The 20133-nt window shown below is 35.8% G+C and overlaps 1 protein-coding gene across 2 annotated transcripts in view; it reads left to right on the top strand.

Moving 5' to 3' along the window:
• The window catches only part of Dcc (deleted in colorectal carcinoma), a 1097616-nt gene that overhangs the window by 877544 nt on the left and 199939 nt on the right, over positions 1–20133 (top strand). For both annotated transcript variants that reach the window (XM_006525588.4, NM_007831.3), the window contains exon 13: positions 16673–16814. In XM_006525588.4, the coding sequence (XP_006525651.1) occupies positions 16673–16814 (142 nt within the window). The remainder of the gene's footprint in view (positions 1–16672; positions 16815–20133) is intronic.

Here is a 20133-nt window from a genome sequence, read left to right as displayed (position 1 = left end):
AACCATTGTCATATTAATTGTAAGGTTTGTATAATATTTTAAAGAAATGATCTAGCCATCAACAGCACCTCTCTTCCTGGAATCTTTCTCCCAAATCTACTGTCAAGAGTTTTTAGTTTTTTTCTCTCTTTATAGAATTGTTCATTCATTAAACTTCATGTAAGTGAAGTTCTGTGGTGTGTTGTCTGTGACTGAAATTTCATTCATACACGTTCATTCACAGTAGAACATGTATGAATATTCTGTTCCTTGTCTAAGCCTTAAGTTACTCCATCTTTTAGATGCATTACATTTCCTCTGTACATCAGATTATTGACTCTTATCATATTTACTGTCTTTTTTCTATTCAGAATGAAGTTAATAATAAATATTTTGTATATCTTTGCACAGTTATATATGTCAATTATTATGTGTATTCAAATAGGAAAGAAATTCTTAGTCATGATAATTTTATGTTAGCCTACGTATCCTAGTAGGTGTGAAATGGTGTTGTTCACCATTCAAGCTGATGGTCTACAGACTGAGATCCATGTCAGCCAGGACTACACAGAGAAACCCTGTCTCCACAAACAAACAAACAAACAAACAAACAAAAACAAAAACAAACAAAAAACAAAAAACAAAACAAAAAAGCCACTTCTTCAATGGCTTTATATTTTTGTCATGCACATCGCTCACTTGCTTGGTAAGAGTTACCTCAAGATATTTTATATTAATTTTGCCTATTGTGAAAAGTATTGTTTACCTGACTTCTTTCTCAGTCTGTGTCATTTGTGTATAGGAGGTTTCCTGATTTTTGTGAGTTTATTTTGTATCCAGAACTTTGCTGAAAGTTTTATCATCTGTAGGGTTTGCTTGCTGGAATGTTTAAGCTTATAGACAATATATATATAATCACATTATAGATTATTATTGTGTATATGCATATCCATATACATATATGTAGTATATATGTATTTGTATATATACAAACTTATACATATGCACATATATAGTATAAACATACACACACACATACATATATATATATACATATACATATGTATAATGGACTGCAAGTAAAGACCCTTTGACTTATTTCTTTTCAATATCAATACCTTTGACCTCCTTATCTTTCAATTGCCTTATTGTTCTAGCTACAAATTCAAGTACTATATTGAATAGGTATGATGGGAGTGGACAACTATTTCTTGTTCCCTATTTTAGTAGAATTAATTTAATTTCACTCCTTTTAATTTGATGTTGACTACAGGATTTCTGTAAACTTTCTTTATTATGTTCAGGTATGTCCACTGCATGTAGAATCTTTCCAGGACTTTTATGTCAAAAAAAGTCTTGGATTTTTGCCAAACTCATTTCTTCATCCAATTAGATGAACATGATTTTCTTTAAATATACTACAAATGAGTATCTATTTTTATTTAATGTTCAGGACCTTCTTTCTAATATTTGTTCTTTTTTAGGCTCATTTACTTCTAAATATTTCAGAAAAAAGAATGAAGATTAGTTGGACTAAGATGATCACTATATAAATTTTCTTTTCCTATGTTTTATACAATGATTCATTGGCATTGTTGAAAATAAATTATCTTCTATTTTATTGAATTGGTATTGATCTCAATTTTATTGATTACTTATTTTAGAACTATTTTATTCTTCTCTATCAATGCTCATACCAATAACATTTCAAGCAATCAGCCCTAATGTAATCAGTAATTAAAATTATAGCCAACTACAGGTGCTGGTAATTGTTAATCAATTAGATGCATTATGATTGCAGATTTAATTGGAGTGCTGATTAAAGTATTGATAGTTGTTCATGCTTTTCAACATTAAATAAGATTATCTTTCTGTTTTTAAGTAGGAAGCAGGCAGATATGGAGAACACACTCCCAAGGAGGTTTACGAAATTTCCTGGACACAGAAGGATCTCTACCAAATATATTCACAAATATGAAAAAAGTTAATTCCACAAATCAGAAGCAGTTGGTCTGGCTAGTGGATGAATATGTAAATTTGACTTGGCTTTTTGTAGATTAGCATTAACTTTCTATATGAACATTTCAGTAGGTCCTATTTGTCTAGATTTGGAAAATTCTGGTACATTTTTATAGGAAAATAGCAGTCATTACAAACTGATTGTACCTGCATGTGGCCATGATGCTGCAATATGTATATGTATGTATGCATGTATGTATATATATATGTGTGTGTGTGTGTGTGTGTGTGTGTGTGTATGTATATATATGTATGTGTGTATATATATAAATTGATGCAGAGGAAGCTTTTATGGTTTGCTTGTTTGTTTGAAATCTAAAAATCAGGCATGTAAGTTAGACATGTTGGCGCTAACCCACAGTATCAGCATTTGCAAGACAAAGGAAGGAGCTTTGTGAATTCTAGGCCAGACTGTCTAGCAGAAATCTACCTGAGAAATCAGAAAATAATTACAGATAGCTGTGTAAAGTAGGTGATGTGATCATAGTATTCCTGCCTCCCCAGATCCAGCATGTGCTGGTGTTGTTACCTATGTACCAAGAATTGAAAACATTTTGAGTTCACTTTTAAGACTCATCTTCCAGTTTAAAAAAAAATCCAGTACTAAATGAAATGACATTAAGTATGTTAAAGAAGATCATGAAACTCAACACCACACCTTCCAAAACTTTTTAAGAAGCATTATTTCATGTGAGCAATGAGAATGCCTTTTTGACTTGTGTGTTGAGAACTGGACCTGTGACCATCCAATCAAATACCAATCTTGCCATTAACAAGCATAGGCAGCTATTTTATCATTCTGTCTGATTTGACCATATGCCTTTTTTATGATAGCATTGTATATGACATTGCTTTTAATCCAGAAACTCTATTGACATCTGTATATTTATGGTTTGGATATAAAGAGTACATAGTAAATTATACCGTGAGCCAGCTGTCTGCTGGCATTACCTAAAGATGAAAATTGGAGAGAGCCATTCCATTTAATACAACCTCAGCAAGAATATTTATCAAAATGTCTCCTCCCCTCATATCCAACAGAAGAGCACTATCAGACATTGGTGGCTCTGGAGGCAGTCATCTGTGCAGGTGAATTATGTGAATCTGACCTGTAATCTTACATGACATTTTAAACTCAAATATTTTCCCATATTTCTCCACACAATTAAAATATTTAGTCTCACTTCATTTTATGAGACATAAATAGCTATGTAAGTACTCTGTAATTACTGTACATTGTAACAAATGACCTCATAAATACATTGTAATGTCCCATGTAATTACATGGTTAAGTCTTGTCTTTGAGATGGCTGCTTTCCGATGGAAAGCCTGCTAGTCTCTGAGATTAATTACTTCGGGACTAATTTGACAGTTTGCTTGAAGATATGCTTCCATTAAGTAGCCACTTGCACTGTTTTTAAAGGAAAATTGTTTCATAATATGCTCTCATTTCCTTCCTCAAAACTGACCTCCGTGTCTGTGTTCATCCCGAAATATTAGCCGTGTCTAAATGTACTGTACACAAAAGCCAGAGTGGCATAATTCTGCAGAGAGGAAAACTAAATAGCATTTATATTTTCCATTAAATACTAGCCAGAAAATGTGAGAGTAATTTTAAAGTTTTTGGTTTATTACTTTTAAAACATATTGGAGTAAAACATATAAAAATAACAGTATCTATTCTTGGTCAGGCACTGGGCAACTTATGTTTGACTTAAAAACCTGAGTTGCAGTGACATTTACATTTTAGTACATGCTTCTAACATTTTGAGTTTGCCGTGTTATTCTTAATAAACGGGTATACATAACAACTGAAGCAATCATTATGAAAGCTTTGTTTCTGTTTCACATGGGATATTCAACCATCTGGTAAAACCAGCAGCAGTGATATTATTCACCTGACTGCTCAAACAATAACTTAGTTTCAGTATTACAAAACAGCAGAATGGAACAAGAAATCAATGAGCACACTATTTTCGTCTTAAATTAAATATGTCTTGTATTCTTGTGCCTTTGAAGTGTATAGGTTTACATACAGCTCCCTCGATGGGTTTTCCACTTTTCCCGTATTACTCCAATTCCAAGGCTATTTTATGGCTTTTAGTGGCTTCATTTGGAAGGAATTAATAGTCTGAAAATAAGACTTAGTGATCTCCAAGAGTCAATGACGGTCCCTAAACATTCACCATACTTCTAGGGAATGACTTAAGCACTATAGGGTAAAATCTATTGATACTGACAAATTCTAAAATGATTGCTTATAAGATCACTATATCACCCACTCTGGAGAGCAACAAAATTGCTTTATTGTAATGGAATTTTGTCAAAATGTGAATACCTCCTAAAATTATATTTTCCATTTTGGGGCTCAGAAGCAAGCAGGCCTGGCTACTAGACTATGTATAGCAATAGCAAAATATAATGTGAAAATGCTATTTTAAGTTCAGTATCTTAAAACACAAAGGAGTTACATTCATACGAATTCAGCTTCTTTGTTATTTGTTCGTTCCCGTGCCCTCTCTCTATTTTGTAGTATATTTTGTATTCCCAGTCATATTTGTTATCAGTTTACAAGAGTTAGGATAATTATATGTCGTTTTGGAAGACATCTTAGGTGGCAGGAAAATTTAATTGATTTTATCCCAATAAATGGAGCAATACATGTTCATATCTGAGAACTGGAATTGGGAAATGAGTAAAGTATTTCTGTACTACCCGAAAGATTATGGCAAAATCAACCATAAAAGAAACATCTCTTCACACATTTCAATGAATGTGTTTAGACTATCAAAAAATGCTGGGTTTTGAATATCTGTATCCTACTTGCAATCCGATTAAGCTTTTATAAAGGTAATTCAGGCTTTTATTCATTCATTTTTCAGACTTAGGTCTGCAAAATTCAAACACATAAAAGAATATGTCTTGGGGACCCAGCATTTGTAAACTTGCTCTCATTTTCACCGTAGTTTTGTATGTGCCAAAAGTGACATACGTTCACCAATGCGGGTCTGTAAAGTAAAGTTAAAACAGGAACAAAGCATTTTATTTTTGCAATACAGGGCTTTTCTATGCTCTTTTAAAAAGCAGGACAGGATGCAAATAAAAACCTGTGGCACGCAATGATGCTGTTGGGCAAATTGTTCTCATTAGCACTTAACAAATTCCTAAAAACTTTGAGGTAGACTAAGATGTCTCTGGCCCATCCATGTTACTATTCTTAGTGAATAATCTTTTGTCAGCACAATATTGATCTCTCTCTTCTTAAATAACAGTTCAGAAGAGAATGCTCAATAGAGCATAAATAAATAGTATTTTCTCTGTACAAGATATACAAATTTAGAAGGCCCCCAACTCCATTTCTATGTAACTGTGCCTAGCATCTGTTTCTGTACTTATCATTAGCTTTAATCATTAGATAGATTTTGAATGTGTATTATATAGAATAAATGCATAAGCTTATACCAGAATTAAATTAACCTGATCATTCTAGAGGCTCCTATATAGACTTCAGAACTTCAACCACCAATAACAGTTTTTAAACATCACTTTCAAAATTAAATTTGCTTTGTGACAATTTCATGCATTCATATAATTCATATTGATTGCTCTCAGCTTCCTCATTCTCTTAACTACAACAGTATCATCCCTGCCTACCTTCTACCCACCCTCAATAAATCTCTTTCTCACATTCCTGGCTATGTTTTCTGTTGTGTGGCCCGCTGAGTTTAACCAGGGCCATCTATGTAATATGTGTTTGGAGCTCTTTACTGGAGCCTAAGGGGTTCGGCAGCACTGCATTATCGAAGGCATTGACTTCTTTTCTCCCAGAATCCATCAGTATTCAATGGTTCATCAGTAAGAGGTGGGGCCTCTTGGGACTCGTCAGTTGCAAATTCATGCTAAAGATTAAACGTTCTGTGAATTAGTGGTAGCTGTGGTTGTGTCACGCCTAGAGGCTAGCATTTCGTCTTGTATACTTGCTGTTCCTTCTGTACTATTCTATAAGCTGAAAAAGGGATCGTATAAATATCTTGCATTGGGATGGACCAAAACCATCATCTATTCTCATCATCTTTGGTAACCATGAGTCTGAATTTACCTTAATTTATTGCAAATAGAGGCTTCTCTTATTAAGGGTGAGAGTATCTTTTTTTTGTCTATAGGTATGAGTAGAGATACTTAGAAAGTGTGTTAATATTAAATCAATTTAGTTAAACAAAAATACCAAGTTCACATCTTTGACCTAAGTTCTCTTCAGGAAGGGATTGTTGGCTAGGATTCTAATATGAGAATGGGTTCCCTCTTGTAGAGTGGACCTCAAACGAAACACAGGGTGGATAGTTGTCACCTTGTCATTCCTGCCTCAGTTGATATAGAAGTAGTCATACTATTTCAGTCACTAAAGAAGATCATGACAAGTTAGTTTCTATTTTATTATAAAACAATGTAGTGTTTCTTTTATGAATTAAACATGACTATAACATTTTAGTTAAAATCAGATATTTCTTTATTTGTATGTAATCATTCATTCAAAAACTTCCTAAGTTTATAAAGCAGTGATAAACTTCAGTCTTCACGAGCTTTGATATGAATGTGTTTACCAACTTCCCAAGCTTTCATTGTGACAAATAGTTTCTCACACAAATTCACAAATATAAATTTAGACATGCAACTCCACATTTTAACATCATTTATTTAGAAGACTATATATTTTTAATAATAAAATAAAGCACTACAATAGCAAGAAGAATATATAGACTATCATGGCATATCATTGACATTTTTATCAAATTTACACTTTTTTAGCACCCAATTTTTACAGGTTTACATAGATATCCCATAAAATTTGTAGGTGTTATGTAGTTTATTAAAAGGAAGACCAGGTTTAGGTTTTGTTAACAAAGTTATACTCATAATTGAGCTTAAAATATTACAAAGTAGTAAATATGTTCTAGTTCAAAATCCAAGTAGATGTTTAAGATATCTATAGATGTTATAGTAAAGTTATGATAAAATCCAAAAGTTAAACTTTTTTTCATTTTTATTGGATATTTTCTTTATTTACATTTTAAATGTTACCCCTTTTCCCAGTTCCCCCTCCCCCATAAACCCTCTATCCCAGCGCCCCTCCTTCTGCTTCTATGAGGATGCTCCCCCAACTACCCACCCACTCCAGCTTCCCCGCCCTTACATTCCCCTACACTGGGGCATTGAGTTTTCATAAGACCAAGGGCCTCTTCTTGCATTGATGCCCAAAAAGGCCATCCTCTTCTACATATGCGGCTGGAGCCATGGTTCCTCCATGTGTACTCTGGTTGGTGTTTTAGTCCCTGGGAGCTTTGGAGGGTCTGGTTGATTGATATTGTTGTTCTTTCTATGGAGTTGCAAACCACTTCAGCTCCTTCAGTCTTTCCTCTAACTCTTCTATCAGGGATCCCCTGCTCAGTAAAATGGTTAACTTTGAGCATCTGCCTCTGTATTTGTCAGGATTTGGCAGAGCCTCTCAGGAGACAGCTATAGCAAGCTCCTGTCAGCATGCACTTCGTGGCATCCACAATAGTGTCTGCATTTGGTGAATGTATATGGGATGGATCCTCAGGTGAGGCAGTCTCTAGATGGCCTTTCCTTCAGACTCTGCTCCATACTTTGTCTCCATATTTGCTCCCGTATTTTGTTCACCCTTCTTAGAAGGACCGAAGCACCCACATTGTGGTCTTTAGGTGCTTCTTGACCATTTGGTATCCTTCAGTTGAGAATTCTTTGTTTATCACTGAGCCCCATTTTTAATAGGGTTATTTGATTCTCTGGAGTCTAACTTCTTGAGTTCTTTGTATATATTGGATATTAGCCATCTACCAGATGCAGGTTTGGTAAAGATCTTTCTCAAATCTGTTGATTGCTGTTTTGTCCTAGTGACAGTGTCCTTGTTAAATATTAAATGTCATCTTCATGCAATTGCTAAGTCATACGTGACCATTAGCATTTACTCACTTCCAGGAACACAGTGAAAGCTTTTCTCGATTAAGACCGACTTCTTGGAAGGTCTATAAAGAATTGTCATAATTATTTTAACAGATATTGGAAGAGTCATGTTAACTGTGGGTGGGGCCATTCCCTCAGTGGGAGGTCTTCAGCTGTATGGAATGAGATTGTAAGCGGAACACTTCAGTTATCATTTGTTTTTTCCTTCTTTAGTCTGACTGCCTTCCGCTACTGCTTCTGTGCCTTAATCAGCAATGGTGAACTATAACACTGAGCTGAAATGAACCCATGCCCTCTTCAGTTGCCATTATCACAGCATCAGAAGAAGAAAACAAGACATTCTTTATTATGATTTCATTACTGACACTCTTTATTCTAAACAAAAAGTTGGGAAACTGTCCTTAGCTGTTTCTACATTTTGACTTATAGATTTCTGTAATAGTTTTCATCTAGTGTAAAATAAGCTTATTTATGACAGGTAAGAGAAACACTTGTCTCTGAGTGTCATGATAAGTATTTAGAATATGTATTATATTCATATGATTAGATATTATATCTGTTTAGGAAAATGGCAGCAGTAGGTTCTTCTTTAGATCCTTGACATCCCCAACTGCAGGTATTTGGCTACTTTTACAGCCCTAGACATTGATTCCCTCACATAAAATGGGCTTTAAATCCAATTAGACAGATGTTGCCCCAAAGATATAACACCACGATTGAACCACTGGAGATATCTTGTTGGACTAGCCACAGTTATGGTTCACGGGTTTTACAACAGGATATGTAGGACTATGGATTGCTTTTCTCCCTTGATAACTTTCATAGCATCTTCTGAGCTTGTGTGGGCTTGCCTTGTGGGAGCAGGGAACCAGATCAATTATAGCTTAATTGGTTTATATCTTGTGAGTTGTGTTAATAACACCTTAAGATTATGCTGTCAATAACGACTTAATATTCTTGGTGGTAGTCAAGTAAAATGTGTATGTATTTAATATTTCCCTATGTTTTTGAAATATTGTTAGTGTAGGTCCTCACTCTCTCCACTTTAGCTTATCTCTCCCTTGTCACATTTCCATTTCCTCTTTCAGATCATATGTGTCCTAAAGTCTCCAATCCCTAGACATCTCCACCATGGTACTTTTCCCTGTCTTGTATTCTATAGTTATTTCAGCTTATGTCCTTATATCTACAGACTCAGAGGCAGAAGCTCCAAATTAGAAAGCACACATTTTGCCTTCCTAGTCCTACCTAATCTTTGTCACTATAATGTTTTCTATTACCATTTCCCTGTAAATGTCATAAATCCATTTAATTTACAACTGAATAGAATTCTATTGTGTATCTATAATACATTTTTAATTATGGACTCATCAGTTGAAGGGCATCTAGGTCGCTTCCATTTCCTAGGGACTGTGAGGACAACACCAATGGACATGGATGTGCCTGTGGAGTGGGATTGTTGAGCCCAGTATAGCTGACTAATATGGAAGATTTACTGTTATCTTTTTTTGAAACCTTACATGTTTCTATCAAGAATGGCTAGAGAAGTCTACAATATGACCAGCAATGAATGAGAGTTGTTCTCTCCATGCATGCTTGTCAGGGGTTGTTGTCAGTTGTTTCCTTGATCGTGAACTGTTTTGGTGGAGCGAGGATGCAATCTCAACATAGATTTATTTTGCATTTCTCTGATTGCTACAGATTCTGGTAACTCTTTAAGTGAGTCGTTTATCTGACAGTTTCACCCCAGTGAATTATTCTAATCTACTGAGCTGCTTATGTCTGACACATAGGCTTTTAAATTATTATTTTTCCTCTCACTGCTGAAATTTGGAAAAATAGCCAAATCCATTTAAATGAGTTTCTAGAAACATTTATTGAGTAACTTCCCATTTTGTGTATTACTGTAGATTTCTGCTTGCTCTATGCTTTCCCACTACCCAGGCATGATGTTTCTATTTGCTAAAATAAAAATTGTATTCCACGAGAGCAACATGGTCAGAAAATGTATATGAAATAATAGCAGTTCCTAATGTGTTTCTTGCCAATTCATTTCTCTTGGTTTCTCTGTCAATTTGCAGTAGAAAAAAAAAATCTAGATATGTTGTCAAAAACAAACAAACAAAAAAAACACAAAAAATATAAAAAGCAAAGCAACAAGAACAAGCCAAAAACATCCATATACTCAACCTATTTTTCCTGTTTCGTTTTTTCCCTTTTCAGAATATTCCACTTTTAGAATCACTCATTGACAATGACTGTACTTGTTGTGTTTGTGAGCAGAGGCACCCTGTAGCATGTGAGCCTTGTTAGCTAGGGACATTCTCTGTGCAGTATGCAAATCAAGATCTGGATGAGGCTAGCACAGAGTGACTGTAACTAAGGATATTCGTGAGTGGTACAAGGGATATTTACTCTTTTGAAGTGACTCCAGGCTGTCTTTACAAGAAGTGCACGTGACAAGATGAAGACAGAGAGGTTTTTCTCAGTGTCTAAACCATTTTTTATGAGTCACAAGCCACTATAAGTACAGAGAGGAAATAAACAGTCTAGAATGGATTTTAATCTAATCCAAGATATCCTAGATCCATGCATAGCTCCAACAAGGTCATTATGAGTTCTTTTCAAATGGCACTTCCCAGCGCCTTCTATAGGAAAGCTTGTCGGATACCACCACAGTAAAATAATTGAATATTTTCTGAGAGAGTATCACAGAGCTCCAGATGGGCCAGGTCTCACCTGAATATCCTACTAGAGAGCTGAAATATCAATTTACTTGAGATGTGCATTTAAAAATAGAAATTGGAAAAAGAATAGTCTTAGGATATGAGCTTCTGGGAAAACTCGGGTTGGTGGGATTATCAGTTATCTTCCTTGTTTTCTTATGCACTATCACAAGCATATAAATGGGAAGGCAAGTAGGCTGTTACCAAATGATGCCCATGAAACAGAAAAAAAAGCTATGTCCCTGATTTGATCAAGACTACCGCAAGAAGTTTGGAATGCAATGAAGTTGATCATTTTAATAATAACTAATAAACGTAACTCTTCATCACCATATTCACTGATACCCCAGAGTTCCCCATGTTCCACCTTTTTTCCCTACCTTTCATGAGTTGGAATTACACATGGTCTGTCAGGTTTTGTCATCATTTGCAAGGTTGGTAGGGATCAAATCAGACCCTTATAGTTGCAAGGAAAATTATTTTCCACTGAGATATATCCATGGCCCTCTTTTCTCTTTTAAGTAAGCTTAGTAGGAGATTTTGGGGACTATATTGCTATATATATAGCAGCCCAATAATTCTGTGATTACAAAAAGAGAACATTGAACTCAATGGTTAGAAAATGTTCCAGTACGGCCACATAGTAACCTCAGGGTAAGCATTAATTGAAGCCTATAACTCAGTAAACTCCACTGGGTGATTGTTAATTGTTAGAAGTGTCTGAAATGCTGAAAACCAAAAACTTTAGATGACCATAAATATGAATCTACAGGATTTTAAAAATTCTAGTTTTTCTTGTTAGTTTCTAAAGCACTTTTAGCAAAGAACATATTTTTATATACAAAAATTCTGTTAGGATTAAGCAGTGGGAGACAAGAAGATAGATGGGAAATTGTGCATTGACACTTTCTCAGTATGCGTGTTGGTCCAAGTTCATATATCTACTGTTATCTGAGACATTCTTAGTGTTTTAGAAAAGCATCTATTTCCCATCTTGCCATCCAATAAATACCATGTTCTCTATCTATCAGATATTTTATGACCTCAAGTTGATTTACGATGTCATGACATTTTGATCTTACTATTACTTCCATTTCTTTACCTTGTTATTATTTCCTATCTTTAAATGTCTTTTTTCACCCTTTCCATAAAGTTGTGTTCAAATTTGAATGATGAACTTTTAGTAAAGTGTTCTTGGCCATATAAGACATAATTAATCTTTGTATCTTGTGCCTCTGAGAAATCCTGTTTGATTCTTGGCAATCTGCCTTTATAGTTTATGTCTCTTTCCTCTATTAGACCTGGTGAGCCATGACTTGAGTTTTGCTTAGTCCAGTGTATATATATTGTGAATGAGTAATGAGTAAATGAATAAGATTCTTAATGTTGTGAACTTCCTTTGAGAGGCAATATTAAATTGCAATGAAAATCCAGCTTTAGAATCACAGCTTCCATACTGTCTCATCAATTATAGGATGCATGATTTTAAGTTACTTCACCACATTACATTGTAATTTATATGACAGAACAGAAGACAAAACAACGGATTGCAACTTGCAAAATTATCAGGGCTATAAATTCATTCATCATCTAGAATGTGTACCATTATCATGTCTATGGTGGATTAAATATGGTGTTAATAAATACTAAAAATATAGGGGTCTACCTGTTGTATCAGTGTATTTGTGGGAGAAAATAATCCCAGTAATTCCATGTTCTCCTAAAGATAATCCCACATGCTATATAAGTTAATCAAGTCATATAAGGAATAGTTTACATAATATATAAGATTGTATTTTAAATTTGTGTCAATGACTTACATATTTCAACTGTCAATTATATATTTGCAAAACTGTGGTTTATCCTTGCCATTTGTAGTCTGTATCTGTGAATTGAACAATCACTAAAGTACCACAATTTTAATATTCATGGTTCTTCTGTGGTCTTGGGCAGGACAGTGAAAATTTTGTTAGCCTCTATCCTGCCTTCTACCTTGAAATCTCACATTGGAAATGAATGTATGTTTTAATTAGCCTTTTATTTTTAGTATCTGTTTTTATTAGTAACTTTATAGGTTTTAGTGGTCCTTAAATGTAGTACTGGCATCTGTTTGTTCAATGTTATCAAATGCAAGAAGACTGTGATGTGCCTTGTGGAGAATAGGAAATAAGTAAGCTAGGTTGGGTATTAAAAATCTATTTTAATCATTCATATCAAATAAAGTGCTTTAAAGGAAAGCCACAAGAAGCCTATGTTATAGACAAATTGACGTGCATTTTGTAATAAGAACCTGGAAGAAATCCAAATTACTATTTTCTGTAGGAGCAATGCTTCAGTATTGAGAATTGGAATTTCATGAGGTTTTAATAAAACAATAAATATGGTAAATATTGAAAATCTACACTTTGCTGCATTTTGTGAATTTTAGGATACTTAGTAAAGAAATTTATCTTCAATGGCTTTATCTCCTTGTATAAAATATTCAATTATTTTGGAGCAGCAGCTATTTAGAAAGTGAGATAATGGTCATGGATAACTCATTCTTTAGAGAGCAAGGTCCTGCACTAGCCATTGTGTCCCCAGTCCAAAGGAAGTGGAAAACTCTGGCTAGTGATCAGACTCAGGAGTCTATCCCTGGATGTAATGTTCTGGCTTCTTTCTAAAACCTGATCATTTATTCTACTACCTCCAAAGAATGATTTTTAATGATTACTCTTAAAAATAAATGTAAATTTCTGTCAAAATAACCAATGTTTATTATTTTTGAAAAGTTCAATAACACCAACAAGCATACAGCAAAGTTTAATATGCCATGAGAAGATCTGATTTTTGCTTTCATTCGTGTAACCAGCATGAAATTGGAGTTGAGGAAATTTACATCAACAGTGAAAGTTAGATTGTACTCCTGTGTAATCAAGCCCAAAGTGTCACTGCCTCTGCAATTGTCCTGTATTTTATTTTTATAACTTCAATTTTTCCTATCTTGTATTTAGTCAAAATACAATTATTCAGTAAATACTCTTTTTGAATGTGGTGACAACATACCAAACTATACAAAATTAGTATTTTCTTTTTCTTTTAATTAATTAATTAATTAATTAATTTTTTACACTCCATATTTTATTCCCCTGCCCCACCCCCTGTCTACCCTCCGACTATTATACATCCCATACCTCCTCCCCAGCCTACCCTGTCTCCACATGAACGTCCTACCCCCCCACTCCCCCACCCCGACCTCTAAACTCCCTGGGGCCTCCAATCTCTTGAGGGTTAGCTGCATCATCTCTGAATTAACACAGACCTGGCAGTCCTCTGCTTATGTGCTGGGGGCCTCATATCGGGTGGTGTATGCTGCCTGTTTGGTGGTCCAGTGTTTGAGATATCTTGGGGGTCCAGATTAATTAAGATTGCTGGTCTTCCTATAGGATCGCCCTTCTCCCCATGTTCTTTCAGTCTTCCCTAATTCAACAACAGGGGTCAGCTGCTTCTGTCCATTGGTTCGGTGCAAATTATCTGCCTCTGACTCCTTCAGCTGCTTGTTGGGTCTTCAGGAGTGCAGTCATGCTAGGTCCATTTTTGTGAGTGCTCCATAGCCTCAGTAATAGTGTCAGACCTTGGGATCTCCCCTTGAGCTGGATCCCACTTTGGGCCTGTCACTTGGCCTTCTTTTCCTCAGGCTCCTTTCCATTTCCAGCCTTGTAATTCTTTCAGACAGGAACAATTATGGGTCAGAGTTGTGACTATTGGATGGCCGTCCGCACACTTATTAAATTATAAGCAAATGGTGTTTATAAGAACCACGATACTTAAAGGTGAGCCAGGCAGGTAGTTAAAGTTTACAGGACCCTTTCACAAGGAAGGATCCAGTAGCACCCTTAGGCAGTTTCATAGGATGAGTACCCAGTAGGATGAAAGTCCAGACAGTGGCTGGGCAGTCTGCCTGGGCTCTAGCTCTGGTGTCTTATTTCCTATAGTCCATTTAATATAGGATTTGTTCAGGCCATTAGATACAGAGAGAAACCAGAGAAAGCTGCTTTCTATATTATCAGAAGGCAAAGAGAGAGGAATGGAGGTAGTAAAAAAAAATTGACTCAGTAGAGTAGGTAAGACATGAAATGCTGTTCGCTGAACCTCTTACACTGCTAACCCCTCCTGTCATGTCTTGCACAAAGATAACAACTTCTATATTTTGAGAGTGTTAACTGCCTGTTTACTATTTGTTTTAATTCATGGTTGACTTGAAGCTATACACACTCATAATGTGTTCTTAAAACCCTCGGAATTACTTTCAACTTTCCATTTCTTACCTTTCTTAATCCTACAAGTCTTTAATTTCAATGATCAGAATTTTAAGAAATATTCTTCTCTGTTTGATTCTTTATGTTCTACACTGTTGATTTTTAAAATACTGTATCCAGGCACCTCTCACGAAGATATAGCTACTGTATGAAGGTGGTTCTTTTATGTTTGCTCTGTTAAATACTCCGTGATCTCCTTTAAGCTAGTCCCAAATTCTTCTACCGCTTATACATTAGGCTTTTATTGGAAGGTTAAGTAACTTTATTTACCATCTTTTCTTTTGTATTCTGTTTCATTTGTCTTTCTCTTATTTGCTGCCTTTCCATTCTCTCCATTTACCATTTGCATGTTAGAGGTTATAAACTAGATGTCAGTGTCTTATCCTTTCTCTACAATTCACTACAGTCTTTTTCCCCTTCTTAATTTTGAAATATATACCTTCATTCATCTTCCAATGTATCTATAGATTTTTTTTTCATTTCTACTCCCATACTTTTCAGGCTTATTTACAATCTCAATCTACATATGTTCTCATTATCTCCAGGATCAAGCATTTTCTCCTAGGCTTTTTGGTGTATATTTATCGCTTTCAGGCTTTCAGGACTCTTTTGTGAGTGTTATTATTGTTTCTCTCTGGACACTTTATTGTGCACTTCTGCCTTCATTTTGTCACAGAGTGTCTCTCAGACTCTGATGATATCTGGTCATATGAAATTACTATTATATATATATAAAATGAAGTTCTAAAACTCAAACTTGCAAAGGGCAAACGCTGGCTCCAGGTGGGACTTGTTAAGTTATGGATTCGCTGTTGGGGACTTAGGCTGGGGTCTTTTGTCTGGTTCAAAGTTCTTAATTTTCTGTAGCATAGGGTTATTCGATATTGCCCCTAGCTAACTTAAGTTCCCCTGTGTACTGGATGAGAGAAGAAAATACGGATGCCTCACATCTCTGACCTGATAACCCCTTCCATATCCCTGCTCACTGGTGTGCCTCTTATCTGAATCTCTGGCCTTTGTGTTCAACAACTCTGAGCATTGAGCTCCCCGCTACTCCAGGCAGTGAGAGTTAGTGGACTAGCATGCTGGATGTAAGAAGCTACAGTTTAAATCCTATTCGAGCTTTCCAAGTCACCTCTCTTTCCAGCAGTGTGCCTTAGTACCATGCTCGAGTTGTAGAGGAAGCAAAAGGACCCAGAATTGGGTGGTTTTTAAATGGAAATTAGCTTGGTATTCATTAATGTATTATTTTTTTTAAAGTTCTTAGGCTTAGTGTTCTCTTTTGCCTTACGGAGAACACTAAGCCTAAGAACTTAAAAACTCCCCAACCTGTTGGTATCACTCATCTGAAATCTCCTGGATATGATAACTGATATTTCAGTGGCTTTTATTATGTAGAATCCTTTATTATCATATTAATGGTGGTTGGAAGGGAGACATGATATTGCACCTAATCAGTCAAATTATTTGTATGCATCGGTACTAAAATAAAGCGCATATGTTTCTGTCAGACTGTAGGGAAGGATTTCACTTGGAGGCAAGGCCTTATAATTCTCACGTCTCTGTTTTATTCACACTTGCGCTTGGGTTACTTCTCTGACCCTGCGCAGTTGTCTTCTTCCTCTCTTCCATGTCTTCATTTACATTTATTTTATTTTTATTTTACAGAGTATCAAAGTAAGCTGGCTCCCTCCTCCATCGGGAACACAAAATGGATTTATTACTGGCTATAAAATTCGACACAGAAAGACTACCCGCAGGGGCGAGATGGAAACACTGGAACCGAATAACCTCTGGTACCTCTTCACAGGTCAGTGTTCCCACAGTGCAGTCTGGCAAGCTTTGGATGAATTGAATGCTTTAGGAATAAAATACACTCTCACTTCAAAGGAACATCGACTTTTTTTTTCCTGGCAGCTGACATTTATTGGCCTGAACAAGAATAACCTTTATATTTTTAACTTTATATGCCCTGTAATGCTTTCACTATCCATTTCCCTCTGCATCATCATCTCAGTAAGTGTATCATAGAACTTTTACCTATGTCACTTCTCAGAATCGCTGACTCAGAAAACTCTTACTGCCTAATAACTTTTGACTTTTTAGTTAACAACATTTAAAAGGCTTCTAATGAAATGCCTCCTCTCTGTGGTCCCCCTCCTCACCACAAATGTCAAGATATAGTGGAAATTAACAAGAAGAGGGAGAATGGTGTGCTTTCTATAAATGCATAAGCCTGCTTTTGTAGAAATATTAGTGGAATTCATAGGAGGTTAGTAGTCACTAATTAATATTCATTAATATTCACAAAACTGGACCCAATTTTCATAAATACAATTTTCTGATTTGGTAACATGAAAAAATAATGTATTTTTTTTTATAGTTTTGCAACCTCAGTGTATGTTTGTCTAAGTTCCTAGAAGGCAGACTAAGAGAAGTCTTCTAAGCTTATCTCAGTGAAGATTTATGCTCAAGGAGACACGAACGAACGTGGGAAGTGGGTCAGGCAATATTTTCCTTTTATAAAATAGTGACGCATTATTGATTTGGGTGGCCTTGATTTAAGAATAAATGCAAAGCTTGGAATACTTCATGGCGTGACTCTGTGAGGTCATACCAAATGACCACGTGCAAGAGGGTGCACAGCCTCCCTTGTCTGTCACTGGGCAAGTGTCTGACTCTCTTGTATAGCTCAAAGCAAGTCCCTGCAAACCAGAGCTTTTGGAGTGTGCTAACAGGAACTGTCTCCTTTTTCATCACCACTTGATACGATGGTGGTAGCAAGGCTTTGTGTTTTATCGGTCTAGAACTAGTTTGAAACATGTCTACAGCCTTGAGAACAAGCATAGGGTGATGGTTCACCACAGTGATTCAGAGTAGATGCTGAGCAAACTAGAGATGGCACTTGTATTCATTAGTTTTCTCTATGCTGTGACAAAGTGCTTGACAGAAATGACTTAAGACTTCTTTGGGTTTGTTTTCAAAGAGTGTAGTGCATCCTATCATGACGGCATGGTGCATGAGGGTGAGGCTCACATGTATCTGCAATCAGAAGGACATAATTTCTCTATGCTGGTAATCTGCTAATATTCTGATTTTTCTTATCTGGGGATCTAGACCTTGTAAAGGAATCACTCACATTCATAGTGGGACTGCCTTCTTGCCTGGCAATTCATTCAAAGACATCCCCAGACGTTTGCCTTCTGAATGATTCCAGTGCCTGTCAAGTTAACACTCAAAGATTATCCAAAGTCAATTCTGGCTCAGTAAATTAAGTGTTTGGTATACAAGTCCAATAATCCTAGATTGGACCAGCAGCTCTCATATAAAAAAACATCAGGCCAGGTGTGGTAGCATAGCAACTGTAACCCCAGCACTAGGGCATGTAGAGAAAACAGTCAAGCAAACCCCTGGAGCTCAGTAGCTAGCCAGCAGAGTCAATTAATGAGTTCTAGTTTACAGGAGAGACTCTTTCTAAAAAATAAAAGAAAAAGAAGGCAAGAAGAAAATTAAAGATCAATAGAGGAAGATACCTGTTATAAACCTCAGGACTAAACATACACAAATACACCATGCACATGGACAGACACATATATGCACAAATACCCTGATAAACACACACAATGTCCATTACTTGTCATGGTGACATCTAAATGCATAATTTTTAAAACCATAATGTTTAATACTTGACATACAAAATCCTATAAACATCTTATAATAGAAGATAAATTTAATTCCTTTATGAATATCCTCAATATGTTTATGGTACTAATATTGCTCAAAGTCTCTTCTAAGACACAAAGCAATCTTATCCATGAGTTTATCCATGTAAATAATAATTAACAAACTATTATGATTGAGTATAAACTTCACTTCCAAATACCATCTTTACTCAATTTTTTTGTATATTAAGTATTTTTATCCTGTAGAATATTGTGTCCAGTTAAATAATGAGCCAAGCAATATTTGTCCTCTGTCATGTTTATTGTTAAAAAAAAAATGAAAATGGTGCAATGAGGTCCCCTGTCTCTTTTTTAATCTATCTATCTATCTGTCTGTCTGTCTGTCTGTCTGTCTGTCTTTCTGTCTGTCCGTCCGTCCGTCCGTCCGTCCGTCTGTCTGTCTGTCTGTCTGTCTGTTTGTCTGTCTGGTGTGTCTCAGTTTCTCTGTCTGTCTCTTGCTGTAGAAGTTATGCATGGTTCTTCCTCCCAACAGAAATAAGACTCAGACTCAAAATATATTATAAATGTCTTGGCCACATAGCTAGGCTTTATCTTATTAGAGCATAACTTAAATTTATCCCACTTATTTTAATCTACATTCTTCCATGTGACTGATTACCTGTGCTCATGTACTATGTGTCTCTCTTTTCACATTTCCCTAGGCAAAGCTCTTACGTGGCTCGATCTCAGACTTTTCCTCCTCCTGGATGTCCAACTTTCTATTCTACCCTTTCATAAATAGGATATTCTCTCTTTCTTTTTTTTCTGAGTGTGTGTGTGTGTGTGTGTGTGTGTGTGTGTGTTTTAGTAGTAACATGTTTCTCATTGGCCACTGGAATTTTTAAACACATATTATGGGAAAATGAAATTATCTATTGTGTTTTAAGGAAACATGAGTAAACCTTCAATAAGTTGCCTTCATCTTTTAGTGAATAAAAATGTACTTCTACATGATTATAAAGGAGACAAGGGGAGGGGAGGAGGTATGGGATATGAAACAGTCAGAGGGTAGACCCGGAGGGGAATAAAATCTGGAGTAAAAAATAAAAATAAAAAATAAAGAAAGAATAAGTACTTCTGTTATAAGAAGGAATTTGTGGTATATAATAATAAAAGATCAACTGCAAGCAAGATCAAGCAGAGAAAGACAACCACCAAATTCTTCAGCTCCATGGCCAGCATCTAGAACTCCTAGAGACATCATTAGTCTCCATCATGCTTGGGTAGCCCCACACATCTAACTCCTCTACAAGCTGCAAGCATAAGGTACTCCTTCTTTGCTTGTTCTATTTATTCTTTACCTCAGCTTTCCACACCATTAATGTCTCTGCCATAAACAACATCCCAGCTCTCTATTGCTTTGGTTTTCCCCTCCACAGCTTAATGCTATGGAATTCCACTTACAGC

The sequence above is a fragment of the Mus musculus genome, chromosome 18 (genome assembly GCF_000001635.26).
Source record: "Mus musculus strain C57BL/6J chromosome 18, GRCm38.p6 C57BL/6J".
Classification (NCBI taxonomy): Eukaryota; Metazoa; Chordata; class Mammalia; order Rodentia; family Muridae; genus Mus; species Mus musculus.
This window is presented reverse-complemented; position numbering and strand designations above follow the sequence as displayed.